The 27638-nt window shown below is 39.3% G+C and overlaps 1 protein-coding gene across 1 annotated transcript in view; it reads right to left on the reverse strand.

The window, feature by feature from the left end:
- The window catches only part of ptprua (protein tyrosine phosphatase receptor type Ua), a 209479-nt gene that overhangs the window by 86824 nt on the left and 95017 nt on the right, over window positions 1–27638 (reverse strand). Inside the window, exons 3-5 of the mRNA XM_053334996.1 lie at window positions 22685–22956; window positions 12468–12549; window positions 3683–3798 (exon numbers count right to left, since the gene is read on the reverse strand). Of these exons, the coding sequence (XP_053190971.1) occupies window positions 3683–3798; window positions 12468–12549; window positions 22685–22956 (470 nt within the window). The remainder of the gene's footprint in view (window positions 1–3682; window positions 3799–12467; window positions 12550–22684; window positions 22957–27638) is intronic.

Genomic DNA, 27638 nt, shown 5'->3' on the forward strand with positions numbered 1-27638 from the left:
GTACAGTAGTTGGGTGTCATTGCCTGAAGCGACAGATTATAGCTTATTTTAAGTTCAGTTTCGCTATCAAAATGATCTCTCCTCTTTTTGTAAAGGTTCGAAGGACTTTTTATATGTAATTGCTACTTTTATTTTGTTTTCAATACTCAGTTTGAAGTGACTCCTCAGAGTGCTGCATCCACATATTAGAATCCCAACATCAGTCAAACGCTGGATTCAACTTTAAAGCTAACCTGCATGCTTTTTAATGCAAATAAATGCTTCCATTTGCCAAGTCTGCTGCCATTCCTGTCTGGCAGCAAGCCCGGGCATCGTATCATAATTAAGAGTTGGTGTAGTTACTAATTTGGCTTTTTCATGTTGATGTTAAAGATCTAAATAGCATCTGAGGCAGTCGTCTGCAATTTATGGGCCAGAGGACAGTGGAGAGAAATATGAGACTAATTGATTAAGAAACATTATGCTAACAATTTGTTTGGACTACCTAAATAGAAGAAAGAGGAGAAAGAGGAGAGCTGCTTCCAGACTGGTCCAGAGAGGAGCTCTACAGCGCCAGGGAGATCAAAGCAGAAAGCAGCAATTAGCAGATTCAGTGTTGATGATCAAATAGGCCCGGAACAACAAATGGAGGAACAGAAGGCAGTAATGGTTTGTGATATATCTCTATTTTCTGCTGTTACTGGGTTTTTTCTCTCTCTTTTTTAATTTAATGAGAAAACTGGGGAGGAGCTGAAGTGTGAGCAAGCGTTGACTTGGGCAGAGAAGCAGAGTTCATCGCAGCAAATTACAAAAGACAAACCCTCTGCATTATTTGTTTGCATGTTCCTATCTGTGTGTGTGTGTGTGTGTCTCGTCAACAAATCCACACACTATGAAACTGATAAAAAAAGTGGATCTTTCACATGCCAATGATTTTCAAAGGCTTCAATTTGGAGAAAAAAGAGAGAGAAAGATAGCAATGGGGAGGGTGGGAGTGGGTTGGTTATGTGAAATAAAATCAGGCAGAAACACAAGGGATGGATCACCAAGTATGCTGAGATCTCATTTGCAAAGCGCCTTTCTCCCCCCGCTGCCATCATTTTCAAAAGCACTTAGATGTGCAGGCTTCAAGGCCAGAGGAAGAGTGGAGGCATTAAGGGGAAGGATTTTTGAAGACTAATATTGGCTCATATTCAAACTAGGAAAATTGAAACTATTTTCCAGTTGGTGTGTGTGTGTGAGGAGAAATGACTGTAGGGGTTTTAGTAAACTAAATGCCATCACGATCAAGATGCGACAAAAAGCGTAGGCGCAACCTTAATCATCTTCCCGAAAACCCCTTTAAATGACCCATTTTTCCCCCAAACGTCATAACCATTAAAAGATAAACTCGCAGTCAGAAAGTTATTCCATTATTTAAAGTAAACTGCAGTGTCATTACAGTTAAGATAATGGCTCCCATTACTGTTAACAACTACAATAGAGTTAATCACACACAAGGTCACAGGCAATTCAACTTAAGAGAGATAGTTTTTAAATGATCATCTCAGAAGATGTTAAAAACAGTTTTTCCATGTCCAGTCAAATTTAATTGAACAGTAAAACTGCTGGAATGTCCCTTTAAGTGTTGACTGAATATAGATTCCATTTAGTGGTGTATCTGTTGCAGTCCTCCCAAAGTTTCCACTGTCTGCCTTATTTGTTTAATGGTGTGTTCAAGTTGTTCTCATCAGCTCTGAAAGTCTGGAAATGCTAACCCTTTTTTTAAAGTTTGATGTGTCAAGGTGCATTGAACTAATAATAATAAACACTGCAGCATGTAAATAATGGAGGGTATGCATAATCGCAACTGTTTGTCCTTGATGGCATCATGTATATCAGAGCAGAGTCGTGCCACTCAGGTCTCTTCGCTGACATCTCAGACTTGTTAGTTAATTGGAGTTGTCAGTCGGTTAGCAGTTTGTGGTCCAACCCACATAAAGTTTACATTACAATACATTCATTATGAAAAAGTTGCTCACAAGCACACACACACACTGACAAATAATTCATACCTACTGTTTTAGTGGGCAGGTTTGCCAAAGTTTTTGAGATTATAGAGAATATAGAGGGCATTTGTGAATTTGTTGTTTGTTCACGCTGTAATTTTCCACAATATGAGACCACCCAAACACACCATAACCTCAGGTCTCTGTGAGGCTTTTAACTTGCTGTAATGTAATGACGGCGCCTGTGTGGCTGTGTCTTTCCTGGAAGGGTTTTGCTAGTGATGACAAAACAGTCTTAACCTATGTCTGCTAAATTGCACCATGACTGGAACACAAGTAGATGAACTTTTACTAAAGCTTCATTTCTCTGTCAGGGAACAATCATGAGGAAGTCAAGTGTAACTCTACAGACACAATAATATGTCTGATATGGATTTTACTCAAGATTGTCATGATAACTACTTTTGTTGGACAATATATCGTCTCAAAAATAATCGCGATAAACGATATTATTGTTTGTCACTTGAAGACCGTTTTATACCATAGCCTTTTAGCTGCTAATGTGAAGTGTGGCAATATTGAAGTAAAAAATGATCAAGATTATGTCCATGTATCATATGATAAGTCCATATATAGACATGATGGTGTTGATCATTTTGTTGATCATATTGTGACAGGCCTACCTTTAAAATGTACTCTTACATCTACTCTTTTTCTCTTTTTCCCTCTATGAATATGCAAATACATTTCATTGATTCAGATGTTTAATTACTGGATACAAGATGTCTCCTACTTCACTGTGAAATCAATTCTCTGTTAAGTGCACCAAAGGCTTCCAAACTACTTGTGATGTCACAAATTCCTGCTTGTAGGTCTACCCCTTAACATCAAATAATCATTGAGAACAGAGAAACTTTCTACTTCCAGCAGATGAAGGTGAAAAAAAAAATCCCTCTAGTGTCAAACTCTGCATCAGTCTGTAGAGTAAATCTCAAATATTCAACTGAGAGAACAAGTAAGTAAAACATACTTTTGAGTGGTGGAGTTTGACTTTAAGCATGACATAGAACATGCAAACACGTGCTCATTTTAAGGGTAAGCTCACACTCCAATCACTTTGAAGGAACGGTGATGATATCTGGCTCATTTCCTGAAACAGACTATTAAAGCGTGCCCTCAGTCAAAGCCACCGTGGCATCACAGACACATTTGTGTTGACCAAAAGTGACTCAGTTGGGCAGCACTTACAACCAGCTGCCACTGGGACCGTTTTGGCTTCGGTATTAAAAAAAAAGTGTGTCACAGCTCTGTCAAAACAACGGTTTCTGCTAACTGAATGTTTTCAGACTTTCCAGCTGAGAGGACATTATCTGTAGTATGGAATATTCTCTTAAACTGGGTTATGCTCAGTCACACTATGAGAAGCTCATGTAAACAGTAGCCTGAATAAGATTTTAATGGGAGCGTGGCCAGCAGACGTGCATGTAAATACTGTAAGCCGTTCTGGATAAGACCGTTGGCTAAATGCCACACATGTAAGACGTCTCTCTCTTTATCCTTTGTGTTGCTTCTTCTCCCCGTGGCCCACAATCCTCCCTCTATTATCCAGGTACTGGTGTGGAGACTTAACTGTTTATCGAAAAGCATACAAAAAAAGAGGAAAAAAGAGAAAAGAAAAACACACACATCTCTCTTTTTTTTGCTCTTGTTCTCACCTCCAGGAGGTAAGGATCACTCTCCGAGACTTTCCCCGTGGCGACACACTGGAACGAGGCATTCTGCCCGGCGTTCACCTCCACGTCACCCAGCCGAGAGAAATGAGGCACCTTGTCTGTGGAGGGAGGACGGACACACACACACACACAGACACACAGACACACACACACACACACACGCACACACACACAGAGAGAGAGTGATGAAAGTGGGCACATCTGGAGCTTAGCATCAATGTCTAAATATATTAAACACACAGATGTGGATTGTAATTTATTCAAAGGACGCTGTGCCGATACACAAAGAGCACACTCGGCATCAGATAGTGATGCAAAAACACCAGTGCATTTGCATAACAATGTCATACATAAACAATAAAAATCATATGTATTATAGATATACTGTATTCATATGTATATAACTTTTTATCTCATAAAATTCCATGCAACACACACATTCAGTTTGATGGACACACAGTTGCCCAAGATGAAAAGGAGACATTGGGCCTTGTGTAAGAAGCTCTGGTATAAATAGATTAGCTATTAAAATGTGTACATGACTGATTTAAGAACATTTTATGGCTTCATCAATTGTCTCTTAGGAACGGACAAAATGTACAAGAGGTCCACACCTGTATGAGTCATGACTACATCATCGTTGCCTTTGTTACTTGTTTCACATACAATTTTGTCTTCTTCTCTTTGTATTCTGAATTCAGTCAAGTTTAAATATGATACTGAAATCAACAAAAATATCATATATAAATAAAACAAACTTTATGCAACATTTTTATTCTGTTTCCCATATTTTCATCATCGTGGTTGCCAATGAACTAAGAGGTTTTTAGATTTGATCATTTTTATGGCCCTATTTTGGCACATTAACTTCTATATTTCAGTAGTTGTTAAAGTTCTCTCACTGACAGCTGCCTCTGCAGGTTTCTGTCCACTATCATGGTGTGTTGGCAGTGTAACATCGCCTGTAGACTATAATAATATTCTCCTCTAATATCTCTGTGACTCCCATCACGAAGCAAAACCCTTGATGGGAAGCGATCCTGTGTCAGTCATAGATGCCAAAGATGTTTTTAATCTTTAACTTCATATAAAATCAAAATGCTTCCTTTTATACTTTCTATATGACATTAATTACTATTTCTACTTTTCACAGCCCATCATCACCTCTGTCTTTCCTTACTATAACCTCTGCTTAACCTACCTCATTAAGAAAATGAGTATATAATGAGTATAAAAAATCTTTTCAATACTAGTCATAGTGACTTCGGAATATACCAGGCAATTTAAATAAATGGCAGTCAGCCCAGCAGGTGTGAGCATATATTGATCATATGAACAATATATTATGATGGCAATGAACTTGGTCGCTTCACCAATCTAGCAGTACTTTGGATTTTGGCCTAATGAACAAAAGATGGAAATGTTTTTTCTATAGCAGAGACTCTAGGATGATGACATTTCTTTATTGTTTTGTTAATCTCTGCTTGGTGTAATTTACTGTGTAGCATACAGATTTGATCTGGGCTGGTTATACCAAAATGTGTGTGTCTGTGTGAGTGGTAATGTGTATGTTCACTTCACTGCTTTTGTGGACAGGAGAGAGTATAATAATGTTATGTTATGATTGTAGAGGGTTCCGTGGTCAATGACGGTCAGCCATTGGCAATGGACGATGCCTCACTTCAAGTAATCATCTAAATCTTGATTCTGATCTACTTTTAAAGCCTCATCAAGAACTCAAGTGAACCCTCATTGTGTTTATATGAAAGCTAAAGAACACTGCTTGTTCTTTGTTTCTAATGCAATTCTGTAAAATGTGAAACAGCTGATGCAAGGATGCAAAACAACTAATTTTACTAAATGATTCTACTGAGCAGTGTTGTTTGCATGCTTAGATTAAGACATGCATTAACAACACGCCTGCAGAAAGGCATGTCTATTATGTTTATCAAATGACATGAACCCTGCAGTTAGTCACACCAGTCTCATTGCATTTGCTTACAGTAGCGCTTCACATATTTTTAGGTCATTTATTAAAGGTAGCCTGTGGACTTTTCATACGCACAGTTTATATTCAGAGTATCCCACCACAACACACACGTATATTTGAGAACTGACAAATGGGTTAAGTGTTTTGACTTCGAAGTGAATTTTTAAAATGTTTTGTTTAGCTGCCAGTCTTCATGTTCCCTGACTTTCCTTGCTATGTTTCTAAGGCTGTGTTCGAAACCGCATACTTCTATACTACATACTTCCATTCTACACTCTACACACTAAACAACCAGATAGTAAGCAGAACGTTTACACTGTAGTAAACTACACGATAACCCACAATGCATTTGGTTCCTACCCGAGCTGAAATCATCAGGCTGAAGCTGATTTCATTTTAGCTCTAACTCTGTAAATATACCACTTTATCCACATTTCTAACCTTTTTAGGAAGAAAGTAAAGTAGCCCTTTAGATCCACAATGTGACGCTAATTTGTCCAAATAACACCTGTTTAAAGTTTTGTTCCTGAGAATTTGGCCACTCAAGTTAGCCTTAGCGAGTAACAACGATAGAATTGGTGCTTTTATTTTGAAAACAGGAAGCGAACATACCCTCGCTGTAGCTAACTTGAAACCACCGAGGTGGTGATCTGTGACGTTTGTATTTTGGGTTTTTTTCAGAAGTTGCGTTGCATCTTGGGTAATGTGCGTGTGAGTAGTCAGCTCTTGATGCATACTCTGCATTTCTGGAGAATCTAGTAAACCATCCAGGAACTTCTCACATACTCTAAATCACATACTACGCAGTTGAAACACACTACATACTTCAAGTGACGTCAGAGTTAGTACAAGTAGTAGGAAAGTATGCGGTTTAGAACAGACCCTAAGTGTCAGTGGACTCACACTAAAGAAACAAAACACTGCTCTTCAGCTCCCCTAGTGGTCAAAAACTCCTTTAATGGGGAATAGAACCCCCCCCCCCACCCCCACCCCAACCCAAAACACTTGGTAAGACAGCAAAACTTTTTTTTTTGTTGGACTGCCAGAATAATCGAGTATGTGCAGTTGGCCTCCATCACTTTTCTCTCTCATAGACACATGTGCACCCATACATACACACATAAAAAGGCCCAACTCAGCAAAATACTACAGTTACTATATATGCTAAATATGTATTTGCTGACTAGCCTGAACTTGATGATGGTGATGTTTTTACATTTTACTGACAGACTACTTAACGTTAAATCTGAGACCAAAATGAATGTTTAAATAGACTGTCACAATAAATGTTGCAATGACATAAATAGATGGAAAGCTGGAGGTAATGTGCTGCTCTGTAAATAGCTGCTGTAAGCTTTTCAAACCTCACCTGAGATTCTGTCTGTCTTCTATCCGTTTGTGGATTTGAGTGTCATAACTCAAGAACTCTTATAATATTCTCAAAATCTTGTATTATTTTGTATTCAGCTGTTGAACTAGATCTTTCACTGAGAGGCTGCAGCCCACTCTGCCTATTTCTTTCCTACTAATGTCAAAGCTTAATGTTTGACTTTATTACACATTCGTATTAACCATGCTAAACTGTTACTGACACTTTGCTTCTTCTTTAAAAAGGACCAGATGTCTTTATTGGCTTTGACAAATAGTACTAAAGTTATTTAATTAGACAGCATGTCTGAGCAACAATCACAAATAAGCTAACAACATCTAACATGTGAAATTAAATATAAATCCAAATGATCTCAGTTTTTTAAAATCTGTTATTGATTTTTTGACATTTGTAATGTATAAATGCTCTGCAATGATTTCACTGTTAAAATGACATTGAGTTAAAGTGGAGATTGTGTGAGATCTATAAAAATATGAATACCTTGGTATTAGTAAGGACATACCCAAAGCTTTGCTGACAATCAGCAAGTAACAGATAATCAAATATGATGTATATATATATATATATATTAAGTGTGCTTTTTATGAACACAGCACTGTGACATTTTGATATGTTGTGAGGGATTTTTTGTGTTGTTTGTGCCCTAACTGTGTAAACGCTGAGCCTCAGGCCTTTTGTTAAATCAGCAAAGCTTATCAGTATTCCTTGGTTGGCTTCTGTACTTTATTACTTCATGACTGTGTTACTTTATTACACTCTCTTATTCAAATTCCCACTAGGAGTTACAGTATAAAAGCTGAAACTGTTTGTTGCTTGGTCTAAAAAATTTAGGATGGCATTTTTCGAAGTAATGTGATAAAACATTTGAACCGAAAGCCGCCAAAACAAATTACTGCTGATTTCTTTCAGATATTTTGACAGCTTTTCCTACGCACACATGTCAACATATCTTCAGGGAAAAGGCTCTACTGTTAGGTGTGCTATAAAGAATCAGGTAATCACTATGGGGAAAAGTGCTTCCCTCTTTTTCTTATGTTTGAATATCCATTTTGAAGAGGTACTTCACAATTTCACTAATGCGCTGTCTGGCTATACATCAAGCTGTGTTGTGATCTTCACTCCATCTACATTTCTCTTTGGTGTATTAAAGTATTCCTAATGTGCCATTATTTGCATTAGCTAAGTTTAAATTTGGCACATAGTACATCATCAACAATACCAATCAACATCCAAAATTGCTCTCTCGCTCTTTTCACATGTTAATTGGGACAAAAGATGAACTGAAGAGTATATCATGCTGTTGCTCTTGGACCACAGCTGATGGTTAATTATATTTTATGCTAAGCTATAACTGAATTTGAACATTTTCATGCCAAAAATGAGTTAGTTTCTTCTTGGCAGGCAGAAAAAATGACTGAAGCAGCATTAGCTCCTCATAATACTAAAATCCATCATTTATTTAATGGCAAATGGAAAGCGCTGCAGAATTACTCATGAAGTTCTAAAATAAAAGCTATAACAGGAATTACATTAGGGCTTATTGTTTGATAGTTAGTTTTATTAAAGTGTACAAAAGTGAACCTAAACCTAACTTTACTCACCTTCCCTCCTCAGAAACGAACATGGAAGCAATGACTACACTGCCAAACAGCACTGTATACTTATGATTATTGGAAGGTGAAGATAACTAGTTTGTATGTTTTAAAATAAGTAATTAACTGTGAATACATCCAGCAATTCATAGCTATTTTACCTCATTCTTTTAAACCTAGCGCTGTGTCGATGCTTTTTCTGCAGGTTGTCAAAAGACATTGTGAAGAACAAAAAGGCCAAGTAAACCACAAAGTAACAGATAAAACCAATTATCTAAAGATGGAAAGCTAACAGCAACACTGTTTGTCTCTCCACTGAAGTGAAGTTAAGCTTTTTATATATTTCTGTGTTCAAAAAACTCCATTAATTTGGTCTCTGTTTGGCTCCAATTGTATCACTGTTCTCTGCAGCTTCCAAATCATGGTCACCTCACCAATAAAAGCCTATAAAAAAACAATTAGACTGCTGTGAAGAAGCTTTTTCAGCATTTGGATTTTGATAAAATGTTGAGTTAAACCCTCCCTGTATCGCACTTGAAATATTTCTCACTTGTCTGAACAAAAATAACAATATAATGAGAAAATAATAACCTCGATTACACCTAACAGATGGGCCGCACCGCCTGGAAAAATCCTGCTGCGGTGTAAACAGGATGTGGTGCGTGGCAACTTGTTTCTACTGGACACCAATGCGACGGGCAAAATTTCATTCTAAAGCAGAAATCCATACAATTCACATCACACACACACACACACACACTCATGCTTGGTTTCCACAGTAACCAACAGCAACATCTGGCTGAGGACTGGATGACAAAAATTGCATCCCACGTTTTACTTATTGCTCATTTTTCTCTTTCCTCTCTGCAGTCCTTTTCATGCTCTCCCCATCCAATAAACAAAGGGAGAGGGCTCTGCAGTAACTCATTTCCACTCTGCATCTCTCCATCTTCAACACCTGACTCATTTAACATGTTTTGTGCAATACAAAAATGATGCAGGCTGAAAGTTAAGAGAGCTGCAGTGAGCTTGAATGAATGAACTAATATACTGTTTGTGATGTATTACAAAGATGTCTGCTGTGGTGCCAGTCAGGTTTTTTTTTTTTTCGTCTGGAGGAAACAAGCATTTACTTTCAAGTCATCTTTTAAGACCAAGGGTTCAAAGCCCCAATTATACGAATAGTCATTTGAGGATGAGGCAATTGCATTAATAGCTACTGAGAAAATGTAATTTCAAATCTAAATGCCCAGCACTGTGTATATTTGACCTGTCTAGCCTTAATTAAAACATAAATAGAAGTAAGGTAATTTCAGTCTCAAAAGCATTCCAACTGTCTGAGATGTTGGTTCTTCAAATTAGTTATGCTGCCTCTTGCTCTTGATGCAGGGGAGATTGGTCTTGACTGAAACACGTGTTTAGAATAAAGACCTGGACTCCAGAGGAAAACAACACAAATGTCAAATGAGTAGGAGTGCGAACTGAGTAGCAGTTTGCCTTTGAGTCGAATTTTTCCTAAGGGAGTAAACGATTACTCTTGTTGCCTGTGGGGAAATTTGTGCCAGCTTATTAATGTTTACTTACATGTTTGCAAGTGTGTGAATGTGTGTGTGTGCGTGTGTGTGTGTGTGGGCGGGGGGTTTTAGGGTCATTAAGGGTGATTGCTTCTGCAGCTACACCAGCTGGTACAAAATATTATGTGACTGTGCGCATGTATGAATTTATGTACACTTGGCATTTGTTTGCAAATGAGGAAATGAGTTGTGTTTTATGAATTATGCTTTTATGTTGTACATCTAGTACGTATAGCAGCCATTAGCAGACACAATGTGTGCTAATAGGCACGGTGAACGTCTGAGTGCCACTGAAGCTAACCAAGAGGCCCTGGCAACGCTACTCTGCTAACTTTTCCGAAAAATCACCATGGAAACATATCCTGCTCCACTGAGGATAAGGTGACAGAGGGCAAGTGGATAAACTTTGAGATGAGCTTGGGCACAAAAAAGAAGAAAAGAATCAGTGCTGGTTTTAGAAAGAGTTATTTCAGTTCCTCTGTCCCCAGTGAGGATTCAATGATTTATAACGTGTGGCCTGCCTGATTTTTCAGTAGAGCCAGAAAAGGATATCTGAATTTCATGAGCTCATAAATACCCCACATTATCATTCATTAACATTTTCCCACATTTATGCAGTCACAAAACAATATTACGGTTCTCATCGAAGGACAGGATAGATCTAACCAGTAGTATGTGACAAAAATGCTGGATTTAAATCTGCATTCATTAGTTTCTTTAGTTTGACCAATTAGGGGCAAGAAAACAAGCTTAAAACACAAAATAGAGTGACACCTTTCACATTATCCATAGTCATTCTTTTGCTGAGAATTTCTTTTTTGTAGAGGTAATCATTAGCACTTATTACATCTACAACTAATAATGGAAACAAGACTCCCATACATATGCACAATCTAAATAAAGGTTTGCATTATGCTCAATATCAGCCACTAGCTTTTTATTGAAACCAGTGTAAATATCAACTAAATATAGAGTTGAGTAATAAAACACTGCATCATATTACACGTAAGGCATTAATAATTAGTGAAGCAGACAACTGTTAAATTGATTAACGTTTTTTAATAGAAGACCAGTCAAACCCTATTAATCACTGTACTGGCACTGTTAAGGCCCATTTATGTTCAACGTAAATACGGATACAGACGGGGCCTTCTGTCCATGCCCCGCGTTCATTTCGTCTGTATTTCTGCACGTTTCCATAAAGCTTACGGATACGGACCAAACAGAGCAGTACCACCGGAAACCATGAGGGGGCAGTGTTGCTGTCACTACTCGATATCTAGCTCTAGATAGATCTAGCTCTAGTGAGACACGAAGAAGTAATAACAATGGCAGAACTTTTTGAGGAAAGGTTGTGTGTGTTGGTTAGAAACTTTAAACATATCGTTTTTGTCTTTTATGCAAGAGGAACATTATCAATATCTCCTCCACAGTCCCCATGTTTGTTTTTGAGTTTGTTGTTGTCATAAACTTTTGATTCTGTGCTGCCCCCTGGTGGATGTATTGGTTAACATCCATGCCAACGTAAAGGACGCATGGAAGTATGTGAGCAGTGACGGTAACATCGTTTGTAAAGGCCAGTAGTGCTTTTACCCTAATATCTACTTCTTGGTAGACCAATCAGAGCAAATTAAGTTTTTGTCTATGGTGTCCAGTGGAGCTAATCATCATGGAAGCAGTACATCAGTGAACTAAAAGGTCTAATATAATGGATATAACATCTACAAAAAGCCTGTGAGGGTGTTGACCAAAGAACTACGGGGGGTATAATGGTGAATGTAACAGAACAGAACGTAACCTAACATTACCAACACCCATAAAGCTCCAATCTCTTCATATCCCATAGTTGACAAAGAGAGAAAAATCTTCAAGAGTGGATCAAAGTACAACTACTAGATGTCCTTTTCCTGCCTGTACCATTATATTAGCTTTAAAAGCTCCCAACTGGGAGCATAGTGATCAGAGGAAAAGGTCAGCCATTCTGCCAGGACAAAGAAGAGAAGCCTCCCGCTGTGCTATTGTGGTTCTGACTGTGGCACAGGTACTAGGTATATGTGCCTCAGTTGTTCCCTTGTCAGCAAGATTGCCTCTTAGTCTTCAATCACCTCCGGGAAACTGTTGAGCTTCCTGGCTACGGCTTCCGATGCTCAGTCGGACACTTTCCCCAAGCTCAGTAAAGGTCAGCAGGTAGACTACGAGCAGCACAGAATGGGGTACTTACAACAGGGGTAATTGAGCAGCACAATGTCGTCCAAGGCAATGTAGCCCTGCCGCTCCTCAGAAACAGTTGCTTCAAAGATGACCTGTGGAGACAATGGATAAATTAAATGACTACACACCATTACATCTTGAGTGGCAAGTAGATTGACAGTAGTAGGAATTTGGTAGGATGGGGTCCTGCCAAAGTCTGCCAAGAACAGAAATGCACAGGTGTTTGTATTAAATCTTTACTGTAAAGGCATTAAGACAGTTATCAGAAATGTTTCTATAATTGAATTTATTACCAAATACATTTTTTAAAGCTCTTTAAAAACATCAACACGTACATATCAGGATTTAGTATAAGCACTAGTATAAGCTCAGAATTTTAAAAAAGCACTCTCTGGAGCCACTATTTTGTATTAAAATGTCATATGGATCATACAGAGGAAACTATCAGAGAAGAGGCAAAGATACCAATTTCTACAACACTGGCCTGGACAGTTCTGAATGCCAAACAGCCAAAAGACAATTGGGATTGCAGTGGTGTCTCAGTATTCACTAACAGATCGGATAGCTAGGTATATATGTTTAAATCCATGTAACCTTTAAGCCCACATAGATAACAGACATGGGACCAATATCTTATCCAAATCTCAGGTCAAATGTGCCATATCCCAATTATCAATCAGACCTTAACCACAGTAAATCCATGTTCTGACCTTCTCTTTAATCTCATACATAAACATCAAACATCTTGATGAATAATGTGCTTTTCCAAATGGGTGCATATGGTCAAACCCATTGACAGGACTATTACTCAACAGAACACAACATATATCGACTGTGATCAATGTCATTCACTCATTCACTATTCACTGCACACTGTACACTACAGGGAATTCTATGTATACAGTGTGTCAGGTGGCAAAATCAATTTTCAGACAAACCCCAGCTCATTCCTTTCATTCAGCAGACGACTAAATTAGCCTTTTCCCCTGTCTATGTAGTGCATGATATCACTGTGTACACTACATGTTTCAGTAAATACACAAGACACAGTTGGTGTAGATGGACTGAGTAACGAAAGTAAACCATATATACAGCCGTATGCACTTTTCACGTAACTTGCCCAATACTGGTTGTAAGATTATTTGATTACCTGTTTGGTGGTATGAGGCTTAAAATACATTGACAATATACCAGAGCACAATATACATTAAATTTAGGCTTTACTGCTTTGAATAATGGCCTTAAGCAGATATGGCGTATCCACGTTTTTTGGTTTTCAGGCTTTTTTGTATTAGTGCCAATTTCCAGTTTCCAGTTTCCAGGTCATCAGTATGACATGGATGTTGACATCAGCACTATTTACAAGTCAGTAACTGGTTATTATGGTAACATGGATTTGACATGAGGATTATATAAGCCTCTATGAACCCACTGCCAGCTAGCCTTCAATCTAAAGTTAAGACTCCCTGTCATTCTTTTTCAGTCAAGATCATTTTGACACCAAATTGTTCCTTTCAATATTAGTCTCTATTCCTTTTGAACACTTTTTAAAAGCCACAATACTCATCATATTGTAGTCAGTCTTAATCATTAATCATAATCACTCTTAATCATGGTATACATCACAATTTGACATAGTGGCAACACTGTGTAAAAATAACAACATGATGGTATTGGGGCCCAAAAAGCCTTTTTCCCATAGACTTACATTGTGAATGAGACATCTGTGAATCAGGAGACATATTTTTGAGTGTCAAACCCATTAAAAGAGCTGTTTCACGATCAGAATTTGATTCATTTGGTCCAATCACATTTCAAAAATGTAGAGGAGTTGTGCAAGCGGCTAAACCAAATGTAGCCAGATTAGCCAGCCAAAGTCACTAATGTGCTTGGTCTGTGGGCCCCACAGATGCAGAAGCTATGTGGGAAAAGTCAAACTCTTTTGGCTTCATGTGCCACTGCGACTCTCTTAGAAATGAACAGGGCCCTCCCTCCAATGTTGTATCCAGTTCTCTTTATACATCCATGAACAGACTTCAGAACATGACATATGAAGAACGACTCCACCTGCATTCCTTTCTGCAGCAGTGATGTGGGTAAGAACACTTCAGATTTGAATACATATGGAACACTAATGTGAAGCTACCGAATATGAAAACTTCAAAATCTCAAAAACTCGCCCCTTTATGATAATGGATTTGTAAATACTGAAATAATCTAAATAAATTGAATTCAAATAAATTCTGAGAAACATCAATTAACATAATATTTGCTAAAATAACCCAGACACATGAGTTTTGTGCTTATTTAATTAGACTGTAATAGTGAGTCTAAGCGGTATCATTTTACCTCACCAAGCCTAAGAGTACAATATTAAGGAATAAATCCCTCTCTCCTTCTCTACTGTTCCTTTTATCAATTCGTGTGGCAGCTACAGGGGTCCTTAAACACACAGCCTAGATATTCACTCTCTCATCTAAATGAGATGGGCACATGCAGTGCCTGAAAATGAATAGGGAGGCTTCCCAGAGTGGAAAAAAGTCATTCTGGATTACTGAGTAGTAATTACAGTCAGCAGACCTCAAACCATTCCCACTATAAGTAATTCCTCACTACTACAATCTGACAATCTCTGAACTTGATGGTTGAGTGCATTAACAGCAGGTCAAATGAAAGTCGTAACTGTACACTATAACTCTATAACAGATTCAATGCAGAATCTGTATAGGTAAGGAAAGAGATGTTGGTATTAGAAGCATTCTGCTGTTTGTAGTCCAACTGACCAATCATGTGTAATGAATGAAATGTAGGCAGAAGGAACACATTAATAAAGACAAAAAACAATGAAATTAGGACTACAGGAACATGGTTATATGCAGGTTAACAGTCTGTGTGGGCAGCGATGGAGGTGGAACACGATGGCTGAAATGTCAAGTGGAACTAATACACCTAAAAAAGTATCGATGTTTGGGTATTGTGTAGAGAAACATTCAACTCCAACTCCATTCTCACGTCTGGAGTTGCTAATCTAACTGTATATAATGACTAGCGGACGAAAGAGTCATGGCCCAGACATTTGGTGTAGCCAGCAGCCCCGAAACATTGGCCATTGCCCCATCTGTCATCAGACAATAGCTAATATGTTCTGAGACTATACATCAGACTTGTGTTAGTGTGTGGCAGCAGCGCCACTCTAGTGACTACCTCTACTTATCTATGCCAAATCCCAGTGGAAGTCAGACTGTGACCGTGCACTCGATTGCAATGTTGACAATACATCAGGCTTTAAGTGCCTAGGGCCAATCAATACCACAAAAGGCCTTGGCAGATGGATACAGACTAAGGCTTTCTTTCCACTAATTTATTTTTATTTTTCATTCCTATGTCGGGCCATTAGAGACGTCTGACCGATTAACTCTTCAATTCATCACGCGTCAACGCACCCACCACCATCGATTCACTCAGCTCCACACTTTTAGCCATCATTAAGCTTCTCTGCATCTGCCCTCACTTATAGAAAAGTGTGTTTGAGTATGACAATGCCAGACAATGAGGAATAACCTTGGCATCAGATAGCTGTGCACAAGTAAACACAAGTTATGATAGAAACATCTAAAGTAGAATAATTAGTTTCTAAAGCAGGGCATTGCAAATAAGACAATCTGCTCTGTGCCTGAATGGTAGAGTTGGATGGGAGGTGGTACGGTGGCCAAGAGAGCTCAACTCACTGATGCTTAACAAAAACATTTCCAGGGGACACTAAAAAACTGATGCCTGGGTACACAAGTTGTTGTCCATATTGGAGATGCAGTACTTTACTTTACGACATAGTGTTGTATGTTGTCCTGTACAAATATACAATTGGTATGTACTAGTTATACACTAGCTCTATCTATATACAGTACAGTAGATATGTAGATACAGTACAGTATAGAGTGCTGTATTGACAATAAAATCTGAATCATTCAATCAGAATGTTAAAACTGAAATAGTGTGTCTTAGAACAGCAGTCAGGTATCCATAAGAACACTTAGAGGTTTTAATCGCTGTAATCATTCCTCCTGTTCATACTGACTATTAAAAGATCTCCTTCAAATGTGCTGTCAAAGTAAGCGGTGGGGGCAAAATATGTGGGCAAAAATGCATTTAAAAGTTGATGTGAAGCTTATATGAGGTTTCAGCAGTCTGAGCTATGCATATCAAGTGGCTATCTACCACATTTGCAGTCTTTTTAGCATCAAATTCCCTCTTAGTGTTTACTTGGATGGCTGAGCCTCACCTGTTGAGCTGTGGTGGAAGTATAGTAACAAAAAGACTGTAATGTTGAAAAATATCTACTTGATTTGACTCATTTGGACATATTAGCCTCAGATCAACTTTTAAATGCATTTTTGCATAGCAGGAGGACTGTGGATCATCACTTACATTGCAAATATATTATAAAGGGATCTTCCAATGGTCAGTATGAATAGGAGGAACGATTACAGTAAGAAAAACAGGCTTCAAGGTCATTGACTATTTTAAGCTAAAAAATTTAACTTGTAAATTCATTGTCGAACACCATAAAAGGGTATCAACTTGCCTCATAGCATCTTTAATATTTCATAGCAAATTTTCACCCTATTCCAATACTCACAGTAGTAGGCAAGGGAGAAAAAAAATCAATTTCTGCAAACATTATAAAAGACGGATTTGTGCAATAGAAAATGTCCAGTTCCAGGTGATGCCATTCTCCAACCTCCTCTCAGCCTCTCTTAGGCTTTTGCTGTGACAAAAAAGGGAGCAACAATGGGAGGCCTGTAGCACTGCAAAGACACAATCTGTGATGTGTGAATCAACGTTTGGTTTACCAAGACCAGCAGGGTGCCAATCTCCCAGGATGCAGCACACACACATACACACACACATACACACACAAATCCAGATCAGGATGTGAGGATGTAAAATCCAGCATGTTCTGGCATAAAAACGGCCACTGTAGACAGTCAGGGGGATGGAAGCAGCTGGACAGTCATATTTGATATAAAAAGCATGGAAGCATTTTAATATGCACCTCCTGGAGAATCGTGTTTGGCTCATAAAATTCAGTGCTGGAGAACTCATAGTGTACATTAACAAAATCCATACTACATCCCAGGAGGCCTTGCAGTGAATACATAAAATCACGAGTGGTAGCAGTAAAAGGGATTCCATTAAAAACAAGATTTGCACAGCACTTAATATTTTTAGCTTTTAGCTTTCATTAGAGCACTGCAGAAATTATTTATGTGCGTGCACTAATGATAAAGCCCTCAATTGATATGTGGACGCCATCAATTTTCACGAGGGCTTTAATTAATTTAACGACTAACACACAATCGCTTGAGGAATGTGGTGAACAAAAATTGCAACAATGTTCCCTTAATTGATTTCCTCAGCTCAAATGAGGCCAACACTATTGATCATATTGGCAATGTGGCAGTAAAACATTGAAATATATGATGTGCAATTGCGCCTGTCATCTTCTCTCTGGAGGCTGAAGAAATATGGGGAGGTGTACAGTAGCTCCACTGCAGTGTGCTACCAGAGGACAAGACAGCATATGCTAAATGTTTTCTTTTTGCAAGTGTGTGTGTGTGTGTGTGTGTGTGTGTGTGTGTGTGTGTGTGTGTGTGTGTGTGTGTGTGTGTGTCTATCAGCCTTTAGTTAACAACCCATGGGTTTAGTACCTAGCTGTACACATGTGGTAAAGCCACACCAGAGAATGCAATGGACACGGAAATGCAATCTTATTACAATGAGCTACCTAAATGTAACCAAGACATAAGAAATATAGAGATCATGGAAAGAATCAGAGTCCCCCCTACACATAACTGGACATGCCTGTTGTCTTCCTCTCACTGATCGCAACCGTCAATCCAAGACCAAAGTGAAAAGTAACAAAATGTATCACTAGGGCCTTCTTTGAAATAAGGATGCTCAAGGGGTCTTTAAAGTCATCTAATATAGCTGCAAAGTCACTGAACTGCTAACACTCAATGAGTTTTCAGGATCACACATCAAATGGGTCCCTGTGGAGCCCTTGGCGGGGGCCCTCAAGTTCCACTGAGGTGCTTTGGAAGGTCTCAATCATGATCAATTACCAAAAGTGCTTGATATTCTTGTCAAGTTCTTGGAAGCCAATTTTTCACTCTGGCCCACATCATAACAAACATTACAATGTGCTAGTGTGACACCTGCTGGTTATATGTAAAATCAACCATGTCTCCAAAGGATCCGAAATATTGGCACAAATGATGAGCTGGGGAAATATTTGTTTCTGTAAGAAAGGAAAGTTTTTTCATATAGCACCTTTCTTGTTTCTGTGTCTGCATCATTTAAAAGGGAATTCCATCAATTTTAGACATAAAGGTCAGTTCACCCATCATGGGTACAACCGTGAATGTGTCATTTCTGAATGTCTGAATGTGTCATTTCTTCCGGGGCTCTTGGGGATCTTTGTCAAGCCTGGGAAACAATCTTGGATGATGTCATTTGGGCATTGAGAATACAGATGTATCAAAAAAAAACTCTATTACAAATTGGTTAATGGAGTTTCAAAGACATCGTCCTATAACACAGGCATGAAAGGAAAGAAGGGGTGCTATTAGTTATATTATGAGAAATGTAGGATCCAGCATTTTGAGTTCAGATATCTTGACATCTGCTGTATCAGTTTTCTCCATTTGTTTTAAAATCTGTCTCTTCTGATTCCCCACATTAAATGGAAGACTAAATCACTAGAGTGCTCCATTAATAGTTAAGTTGACCGTTTGAACAATAAGCCAATACTTTAATTTTAATGTGTCGAAACAGATCTTTCAACCTTGCCATTGCTAAAACATTGCATGAACCAGAAAATGTTATTCTTTTTTTATAACAGACAGTACAATGGACATCTGAAATCCAAAAATATTGGCAAAGAATTTTTTAAAATCTCCTATCAGGCAGAGCCTAAATACAAAAGACCAACAACATCTCTGATCACAGTCCAACATATCTCTGTAGCAGTCTGTCTTTCCTGAGGGGCTGTTGATGTTCACTGATTAGTAGATTTATTCTTATTTATTTTTATTTTTAATCTCAACCAACACTACTAACAGTACCAGCAGCAACAGCAGCAGCAGCCGCCCACACACCCCAAAAAACACACATATGCACACACTTTCTCCTCCTAGCCAACTCTCTTTTGAAGTGGTGGTGCTCTCCCTGTGTGGATCTGTCCCTCTTTGGCCTGCAGGGGCTGATGTGTTGGCTTGGCAGTGCTTGGACAGTGATCTTTATCGATGGGTCTGGATGGATGGATGTACGGAGCCCTATGGGGGGGGCATGCGTTGAGCTTTGAGTCGTGGCTGTGGGAGCTGATTGGGAGCTTGTTCCCAGGGGGGCGAAAGAAACAAAAAAGAAGAAGCAGAAGAGAGCACTGAAGAGAAGTACCAAGCCTTACTCCCAGCTGAGAATCTCGTCCCTCTCCAGATGGCACATGTAGACATTTTGTTCCTTCCGGGGCTACGCTCAAGTCTTCTTGACTCATCTACTCAGCGTTACCTGCTTCATTAACTGCTGCCGATCATCCATGTTTATAGGACAAATAAAGCAATCTGTCCTGTGTGTACACGCCTTTAGAGAACAGTGCCTTGTCATCACTCAGGCAGCTTGGACATACATCACCAGGGTAGTAGATTACATTGCTTATGCACGCCTGTCCAAACGGTAAACACTGCGGTGCTAAGCAAACTCCCCACCCGGGGCCCGATGTGTCTTGATTCGTCAACCTCAGCATCGCCTTCTGATATCACCCACGTATACCACCTCCACCTCCTGCTACGGGTGCGCGGCAAGCAAACTTTCTAACGTCCCCACAGAGGGAGAGGTTGGGGGGAAGAGAATCATTATTTTAAATCAGTTTGGCTGTTTGCGAGAGTCGCCCAGGACAGGAGAGCTGAGGATGGTAAAGTGCAGGCTGTCCTCATTGATCTACGCAGCCCTCTAATCTCATTAACCGCCTCTTGATTTATTGAGATGGGGCCGAGAGCGCGCCAAGGTTATGGAAGCAAACACACAGGCCCCGCTTTCCACCCCGCCTTTGCATCGAGGGTCGCGCGGAATTGAGGTCAATTGACTGTTTCGGCGGACCCACACTCCCACAATCCCTTACACCAGCCATTGCCTCCTCATTAACGCCTGTTTTTTTTTGTTTTTTTTTTGAGGGGGGCGGGGGGTGGGGTTGCGTAGGAGGCAGCAGCTTCGGTGGGAAGAAAGAGAGCATTAGGGGATAAATTATCAGCCGTAATGAGGTGAGGCGGGGCCGCATCCAGTCATCAGGATCTTACAAGCAGCCACAATGGCGCTAATAATGCAGTGCCGGCAACACAGGCGTCAAACAGGGCTATTGATTACACTGCAGCACGCAGGTAAATTGACCAATAAATAAAGATACAATGCAAACAAACGCCTACTGTAATTACACAGCTATTGAGCCGCTGCAGTTTATGACACGGCTACTTCTCGGATGCAGTTTCAATGATGGGGAGGATGATAATAAAGCCGCTGAAGATGACAGCAGCCACGGTTCAGTGTTTTGTGACATCTCAATGGAGCAGCTGGTGGTTTAGTGCCTTAATAGGCTACTGTAAATGATATCTGATATACTCTTCATAGATTTAAAAACCTTAACCTTAATGACTAATTCTGTATTTGTAATTAAATAAAATAATTTGTTTTTTAAATGTATATCTAATTATCGTTCAACCCTTCCATCATCTTAATTAACTCCACCATGGGACTGAATGCTGTCTGAAATCAATCTAGAGGTGTCATATTCGTCACATGGCAGGTGGACACCAGCTGATAAAATCACAACTGCAACGATTATATTCCTTACATATTCATGCGTTCATTACTTTTTGACAACTGATTAATCATTTATCCGATGAAACATCACATATAATGAAAAGTGTCTATCATGATTTGGCCCCAGAAGCCATGCCAAAGACTTATTTGGCCTGAATAGCGAATGAATAGCGTATCAAATATGAATTCATTTCAATAAATGAAACCGAGAAAGGCAAGAAAAGGTGTTTTATGTATGCATTTGTGAAGCAGCATGTGTCATAGCTTTGCTGAATAAATCACAAAAGCTACACATGTATTATTGATTGAATTTAATCATCTGTTATTTCTACACGTGTTAAAACACAAAATGGAACATGTGCTTTCAACTTGTTTAAAAGCACTTTTGACTGAGCTAGGCTGACACAAAAGTAAAGTAATGAATCACACAACTAATTAATTTTGCTTGTGAGTAATAACTAAAGAGATATAATTATTTTTCAAGGAAATTCTTACATTTTTAAGCAGCGTGCCCAACACTGTTTCTGAAAAAAACTGGTACATGGATGCAACAGCTGGCACGATGATAACGACTCTTGTTTATGAAGAAGTCATAGATTACTAGCAAAATCAACCCAAATCCATTCTATTTAACCCTCCGGTTGTCCTTAGGTCAATTTTGACCCAGGAGGATAAAAATAAAAAATGAGCTATACTTTCATTTAAATGAGGCCTACTGACCATAATTTCTAAAAATATGTGTAAAACCTGGGGTAATAGGTTGGAATGAAGTTCGAACACAGAATTGGGTGATAATTCCCTGGTCAGATTTGACACAGGAAGACAAAAGTTGCAAAGTTGGCAGGAAGACAAAAGGAGGGTTGAATCAAATCTAACTGATTCTGTTTGTCAGAAGATGACTGCTTCCACCTCAGTGTTGGCAACAGACCTGTTACTACTTTTGTTGGGCAATATATTGTCTCAGAAATAATCGTGATACACGATAATATTGTCATTTGAAGATAATTTTATACCACTGATAGAATGATAATATAATAGCATAATAATGCAAGAGGGATGGGGGTGGGATTAGAGAGTGAGCACTACACTTCTGCAGTCTCCACTCGGGATGTACACAGTGAGGAATGGAGGACACTACTAGTTTAGCCAATGTGACATGAATAGCTTCTTAGTTGCTAATGTGAAGTGTGGCAATACTGAGGTAAAACGAAAAAGTCCATGTATCATACAATAAGTCCATATATAGACATGATGATGTTGATAATTACATCATGGTACAATAAGTCGATATCGTAATTATTGTAACAGGCCTTGTTGGCAATGACCTCATATACAGTTTTAGTGTAAAAAGGTCACCTGGTATTCGCTGGGCCAGAAAGTGCTGACTGCAAGCTCCACTTGGTGCCACTGCCGGCCCTGGGAGCCCGAGATATTCCACACGGCGCTGCCCTTGGAGCCTCCGTTGACCCGGATGAAGACCTGCAGGTCCCCGGGGCTGTGGCCGTCGCGGCTGTACAGGAAGTAGCTGAACTGGATGCAGTGGGTGTCATTTTCACTGAGCGGAAGCAGGAGCAGCTGAGCCCGCTGGCCTCCGAAATGCTGTGAGGAATTGACCATCATGAAGGACCCTGGAGGAGAGGCAGGAAAAGAAGGATTATGTAAAGGTTTTAAAAATATCAATTCAAGTATTCCTCATTTCTGACAGTTTATTGAGATTACTTCAACAGATTAAATGTAGTTTGATAGTTTTGTCCAAATTGAGCAGATTGACCTTGTCTGCAAAGTAAATCCTCTTCTAAAAAACCCTACATATACTTCATAAATAGAAGCCATTTCAGCATTTTCACCTGCCAGTCGGCGTTGAGTGGCCTGAAATAAAAAACACAAGAATCCTGAGAACGTCTGTCTTCTTTTTTTATTTTTAAACCCCCGAAAAAGAGCCAGAGAGCCAAAGTTGACAGGCTCAAGGTTGTTACCCAGAATATCTGCTCAATCCTGTCTCTCTGGCTATTTGTCTGTATTTGGTCTGTCTCAGCTTCTCCCTGCTTCCCACGTTCACAGGGCTTCCATCAGTTTTTGCAGCGCTGCCTTAGATCTAGTCTTTCAAAGCAGCAACGCTGGGTGTCAGATTGGGCTTCTTTTTTTTTCATTATGGACTGAGGTTCACATTCACACTGCTGGCTCTTCTCATCCCTGCAACCCAGCAGAGATCTCCTGACCATGAGAAGAATGTCACAATGGAGGGAGGGGAGCTAAAGGAGGAGGGGGAGGTTTGCCTTTTTCTGTGGCCTTCACAGCAGTAGGAAACTCAATTTAAAGGGGAAAAAAAGACTGGCTATGGTTTGTTTTTGTTACCTTTTAGATACCAATGTAACACTAAAAACAACATCATTACTAGATCCTGGAAAACAGTCAAATTTTAAAAATGCCACCATTAAATCCATCCATTTTTTTGAAATAATCTTATATTCATGTTTGTTGAGAGTTCACAATGTCAGATTATGATCACCACCTTTATAGAATGTTTTTTTAAAGCCTGCTTGATGTGCAAACTGAGGGATGAGTCCTCAAAGACAGACTTTCAGGATCAAGAATGTCAGCGTAACTACGGTGTGACTGAAGTCGATGTAGACGTCAAACTAGATAATAATGACATCTACTGTAGCTCTTTTTTCCTATGGAGTTTTAATGCACTTATTGTATGCTGTGAGCGTGTACAGTGAAAACAAAAGAAGCTTATACACAACTCATATATCAATAAACAATAACTAAACTTTAACAACACGTGTCTGGGATTTTGATTTAACGAGGAAAAGTTGGTGGTAACTAACCAAATGAAACTCTAAACACAAGCAAACCTTGGATGGCGAATGTTTGCGAGGCTGCGTACACTTTGCACCCGGGGGACGCAATTTGTGTCAAAATCCCCTTAATCTCAACATCATTACTCCGTCAAAGCAGAATGCGCCGACATCAAACGCTATAAATCAGTGGAACCCTTCGCAAATATGGATGTTTCTCCACAAATCTGTGTGGGATCGGCATTGGTAAATCCACTTTGAAAATCAAAAAAAAAAAAAAATCAAACTTGAAATATTTGGTTCAGAATCATCATCATTGATTTTTTTCCACAGAACGTTCTAACAGCTACTTCTATGTCTGTGTATAAAGCAAAAACACAGCATGTAACTTGGCATTTAGCAGAATCACCAGAACAACACTACATATACAATGACCATAAAAGTGTCAAATCAATAAAACTGTGTCTGCATTTTTGTTTGTTTGGCAAAATCAATACTATTTTCTTTGCCATCACTAAGTTTCAGAATTTCCCATCAGCTAGAACATTGACAATATCCTTTATTCGTACACATAATCATTTTTTACTGAAAAGGGTTCGGTTAACAGTCTGTAATGATTTGGTACTGCTAATGCTAGCTTCCTACTGTTGGCTTATTAGTGCTAGCTTCCTAACTCGCTAATCGTGTTTTTTGTAAGTGCGCAACAGTGTTTGACTTGAGACAACACTAATTTGTTGACATTTATACACTACACAAGTAAATACAAGTACATGTAAGTATATTGTGTATACAGTGTACTAACAGAAGTGTATTAACAGAAGTATGTGATTTGAGACACTATTATATCATGTCTGGGTGACACACATAAAGTCATAAACCTTTCAATGAAGGGAAGAATAAACTGAAAGTATTGTGAGACATATGTAAAAGGAGCAAATTGGACAAATGGAATGTTTTTATCCACTCATGGCTAGGATGATATATAACTGGTTTCCACTTTGGAAAATGGCAGGCAGATGCTTTTCAATGTTGAAGAAAGAAATGCAGCAATAAAGATAAACACAAGGAGACAGAAAGGAAGGCAATAAGCTGTCCATGTTTATTACCTTGGACTGCTTAAAATGGCCTTGGGGATCACATAGTTTCTTCCCTAACTTCTAATCTCCCAATCATTATCATCATCATCATCATCATCAGGTCGACTCTTTGATGTTGCCAGCAGGAGGGAGAACGTGGACTAATTACACGTATAACCTTCACATCCAAAGTGATGCTTGAGATGTCTAGGCAGGATGAGCAGAAGACAAGGGATCATGGGTAGTGTAGTTGCCTAGGTACTGTAGTTGAGGGAGAGTGCAATCAGAGCCCTCCCTCCGACCATTAATCATACCGACACGGTTATTAGGCCGTAATGGCAACCGAGGGAATGCTTAAACCAGAGAGATGGCTGTAATACTACAGCGCTGACATGCCAGACACATATCAGCACACACACATTCTTCTCTCAAACACACATACACACACACACACACACACACACACACACACACACACACACACACACACACACACACACAAATAACAGGCTGAAAAGCAGACGTATATCCAAGTCCTGTTGACCTTCCATAGAGAGAAAAGTGGCTTCTTCTTCCAACTCTTCCTCTCTGTCCTCAATCATTCCACTTATTCTATCATCTCACTTTCTTTTCTCTTCTTTCTCTACCTCCATCAGCTCCAACTGATGCAGATGACTTGAAATGCATTTAAATAAACAATCTTACAAAAGGTACAAATTGCAAGTCATCTGTTTTCCGTTTAGTTTTAAATAAAGACACACCAGAGCATGAAGGAAACATACCAGTGAAGCTATTTCATTAACAGGTGATGTGTAGACTCTTTTTTATCAAGAATAAGAGCCGTTTCGGGAAGTAATTGGCGCTTTAGAGTTTAGAGTGTAGCCAATCGGAGACAATTCTTTTATTCTGTAATGTGCTCTTGAATAAAAAAGAAATCCTCCTCTAAGTGCAGCTATTTACTTTTAGGGGAAGATGTGGAATGAAGTCAATTATACTAAGTGTGGTTTTGTCTTATCAAGTAATTTTTCATGTCTCAACCCGTGACGCAGTTGCATCATTTGGTATTCAAAAGAGAGTTACCAGGAGTGTGGTTTAATGTACAGCCTGGAGTGCCCAGTCAGCAGCTCAGCTTAAGGATTACAGAAGGACTTTTGATTTCTTTCATCATCAGGAATGGACAGTCCCTCGGTTAAGGCAGATAGAAGGAACAGACCAAAAAGCCCAGTCAGATCCATGGACAACCTGAATATAAAGAGATTTAAAATGCGTGTCACAAAGCCTCTCTGACCACTGTCCGTTCCCCTGACTCCCTCGGCTCCGTCTTCCCTGCCCCGACCCCCCCCTCCAAAAGCATGGATGAGACGTCAAACTGCCAGAAATATCCTGTGATAACAAGCAGCTGCTGTCCTTTGAGATCTCGCTATATTCTTGGACAATGCTGATATTTTTTCTTTCTCCCCTCTCCCTCACCTGCTCGCAGGCAAAGCCGGGCAGACTCTGGCTTAGTCCAGCCCACCATCCGCCCCCCCTCTCCCTCCCTCCCTCCACACCGCCGCCACCGCCACTGCTGCTTTGATGTGCCAGTTCTCGGGGGGGCTCTGTGGCTAAATTGCTTTTTCTTCAGCTATGAGCGCTGGACCCCCTCATTGTTGGAGGGCAAGTCTCCAACTGTCCTCATGACAGGATTGCATTGGGGAAGATTGAGGGTGGTGGTGGTAGTGTGTGTGTGTGTGTGTGTGGGGGGGGGGGGGGGGGGTGTTGTGCTGTGAAAAAAACAGTAATGCAGTTTTTTTTTTTTTACTATATTTGAATATCTTAAAGCAACTTGCCCTATTTGGTAAAACTAACATAAACACAGCCTCTACAGTATTGTTAGTACTTATGGAAAGCTCCAGTCTTCCTGAGATTCAACTGAAGCCACCTAGTGGTGTAATGAGCACATAGCAAGAAAATAAACTGTACTACATATGCAGTTTACATAAAACTGTGAAATTAAGCTATTTTTTTATTATTGTATTTTCTTAAATTATGAATCTTGTGTTTTATTTTTAAAGTTTACCCTGTAAACAGAATAAATGTGCACTTGATGGCAACTTTCACAATGACAAAGATTTAGCAGTATGTCATTCTTGTAAGTATAGTGTGAAGCCGGTACGCTAACAAGTGGAATAAAACCCCTGGCATGATTTTTCTAACCTCTTTTAATTGAATTCTGAATTGTTGGTATTTCTGAATGAGTTTGAGGTCTGTTCACATTACATTTCTCAACAGTGTTATATCTTGTAAAAAAAACAAGATGATTAACCCAATATATAATGATACAATGCATTTTATTACCCATTGGTCTATTACAGATAACATAATTTGCAATTATTGCTATATGAAGTGAAAGGTAATATATCGTTCCACTGATGATGACAGCCAGCCTGCAGT

This window comes from Scomber japonicus, chromosome 15, assembly GCF_027409825.1.
Source record: "Scomber japonicus isolate fScoJap1 chromosome 15, fScoJap1.pri, whole genome shotgun sequence".
Lineage (NCBI taxonomy): Eukaryota > Metazoa > Chordata > Actinopteri > Scombriformes > Scombridae > Scomber > Scomber japonicus.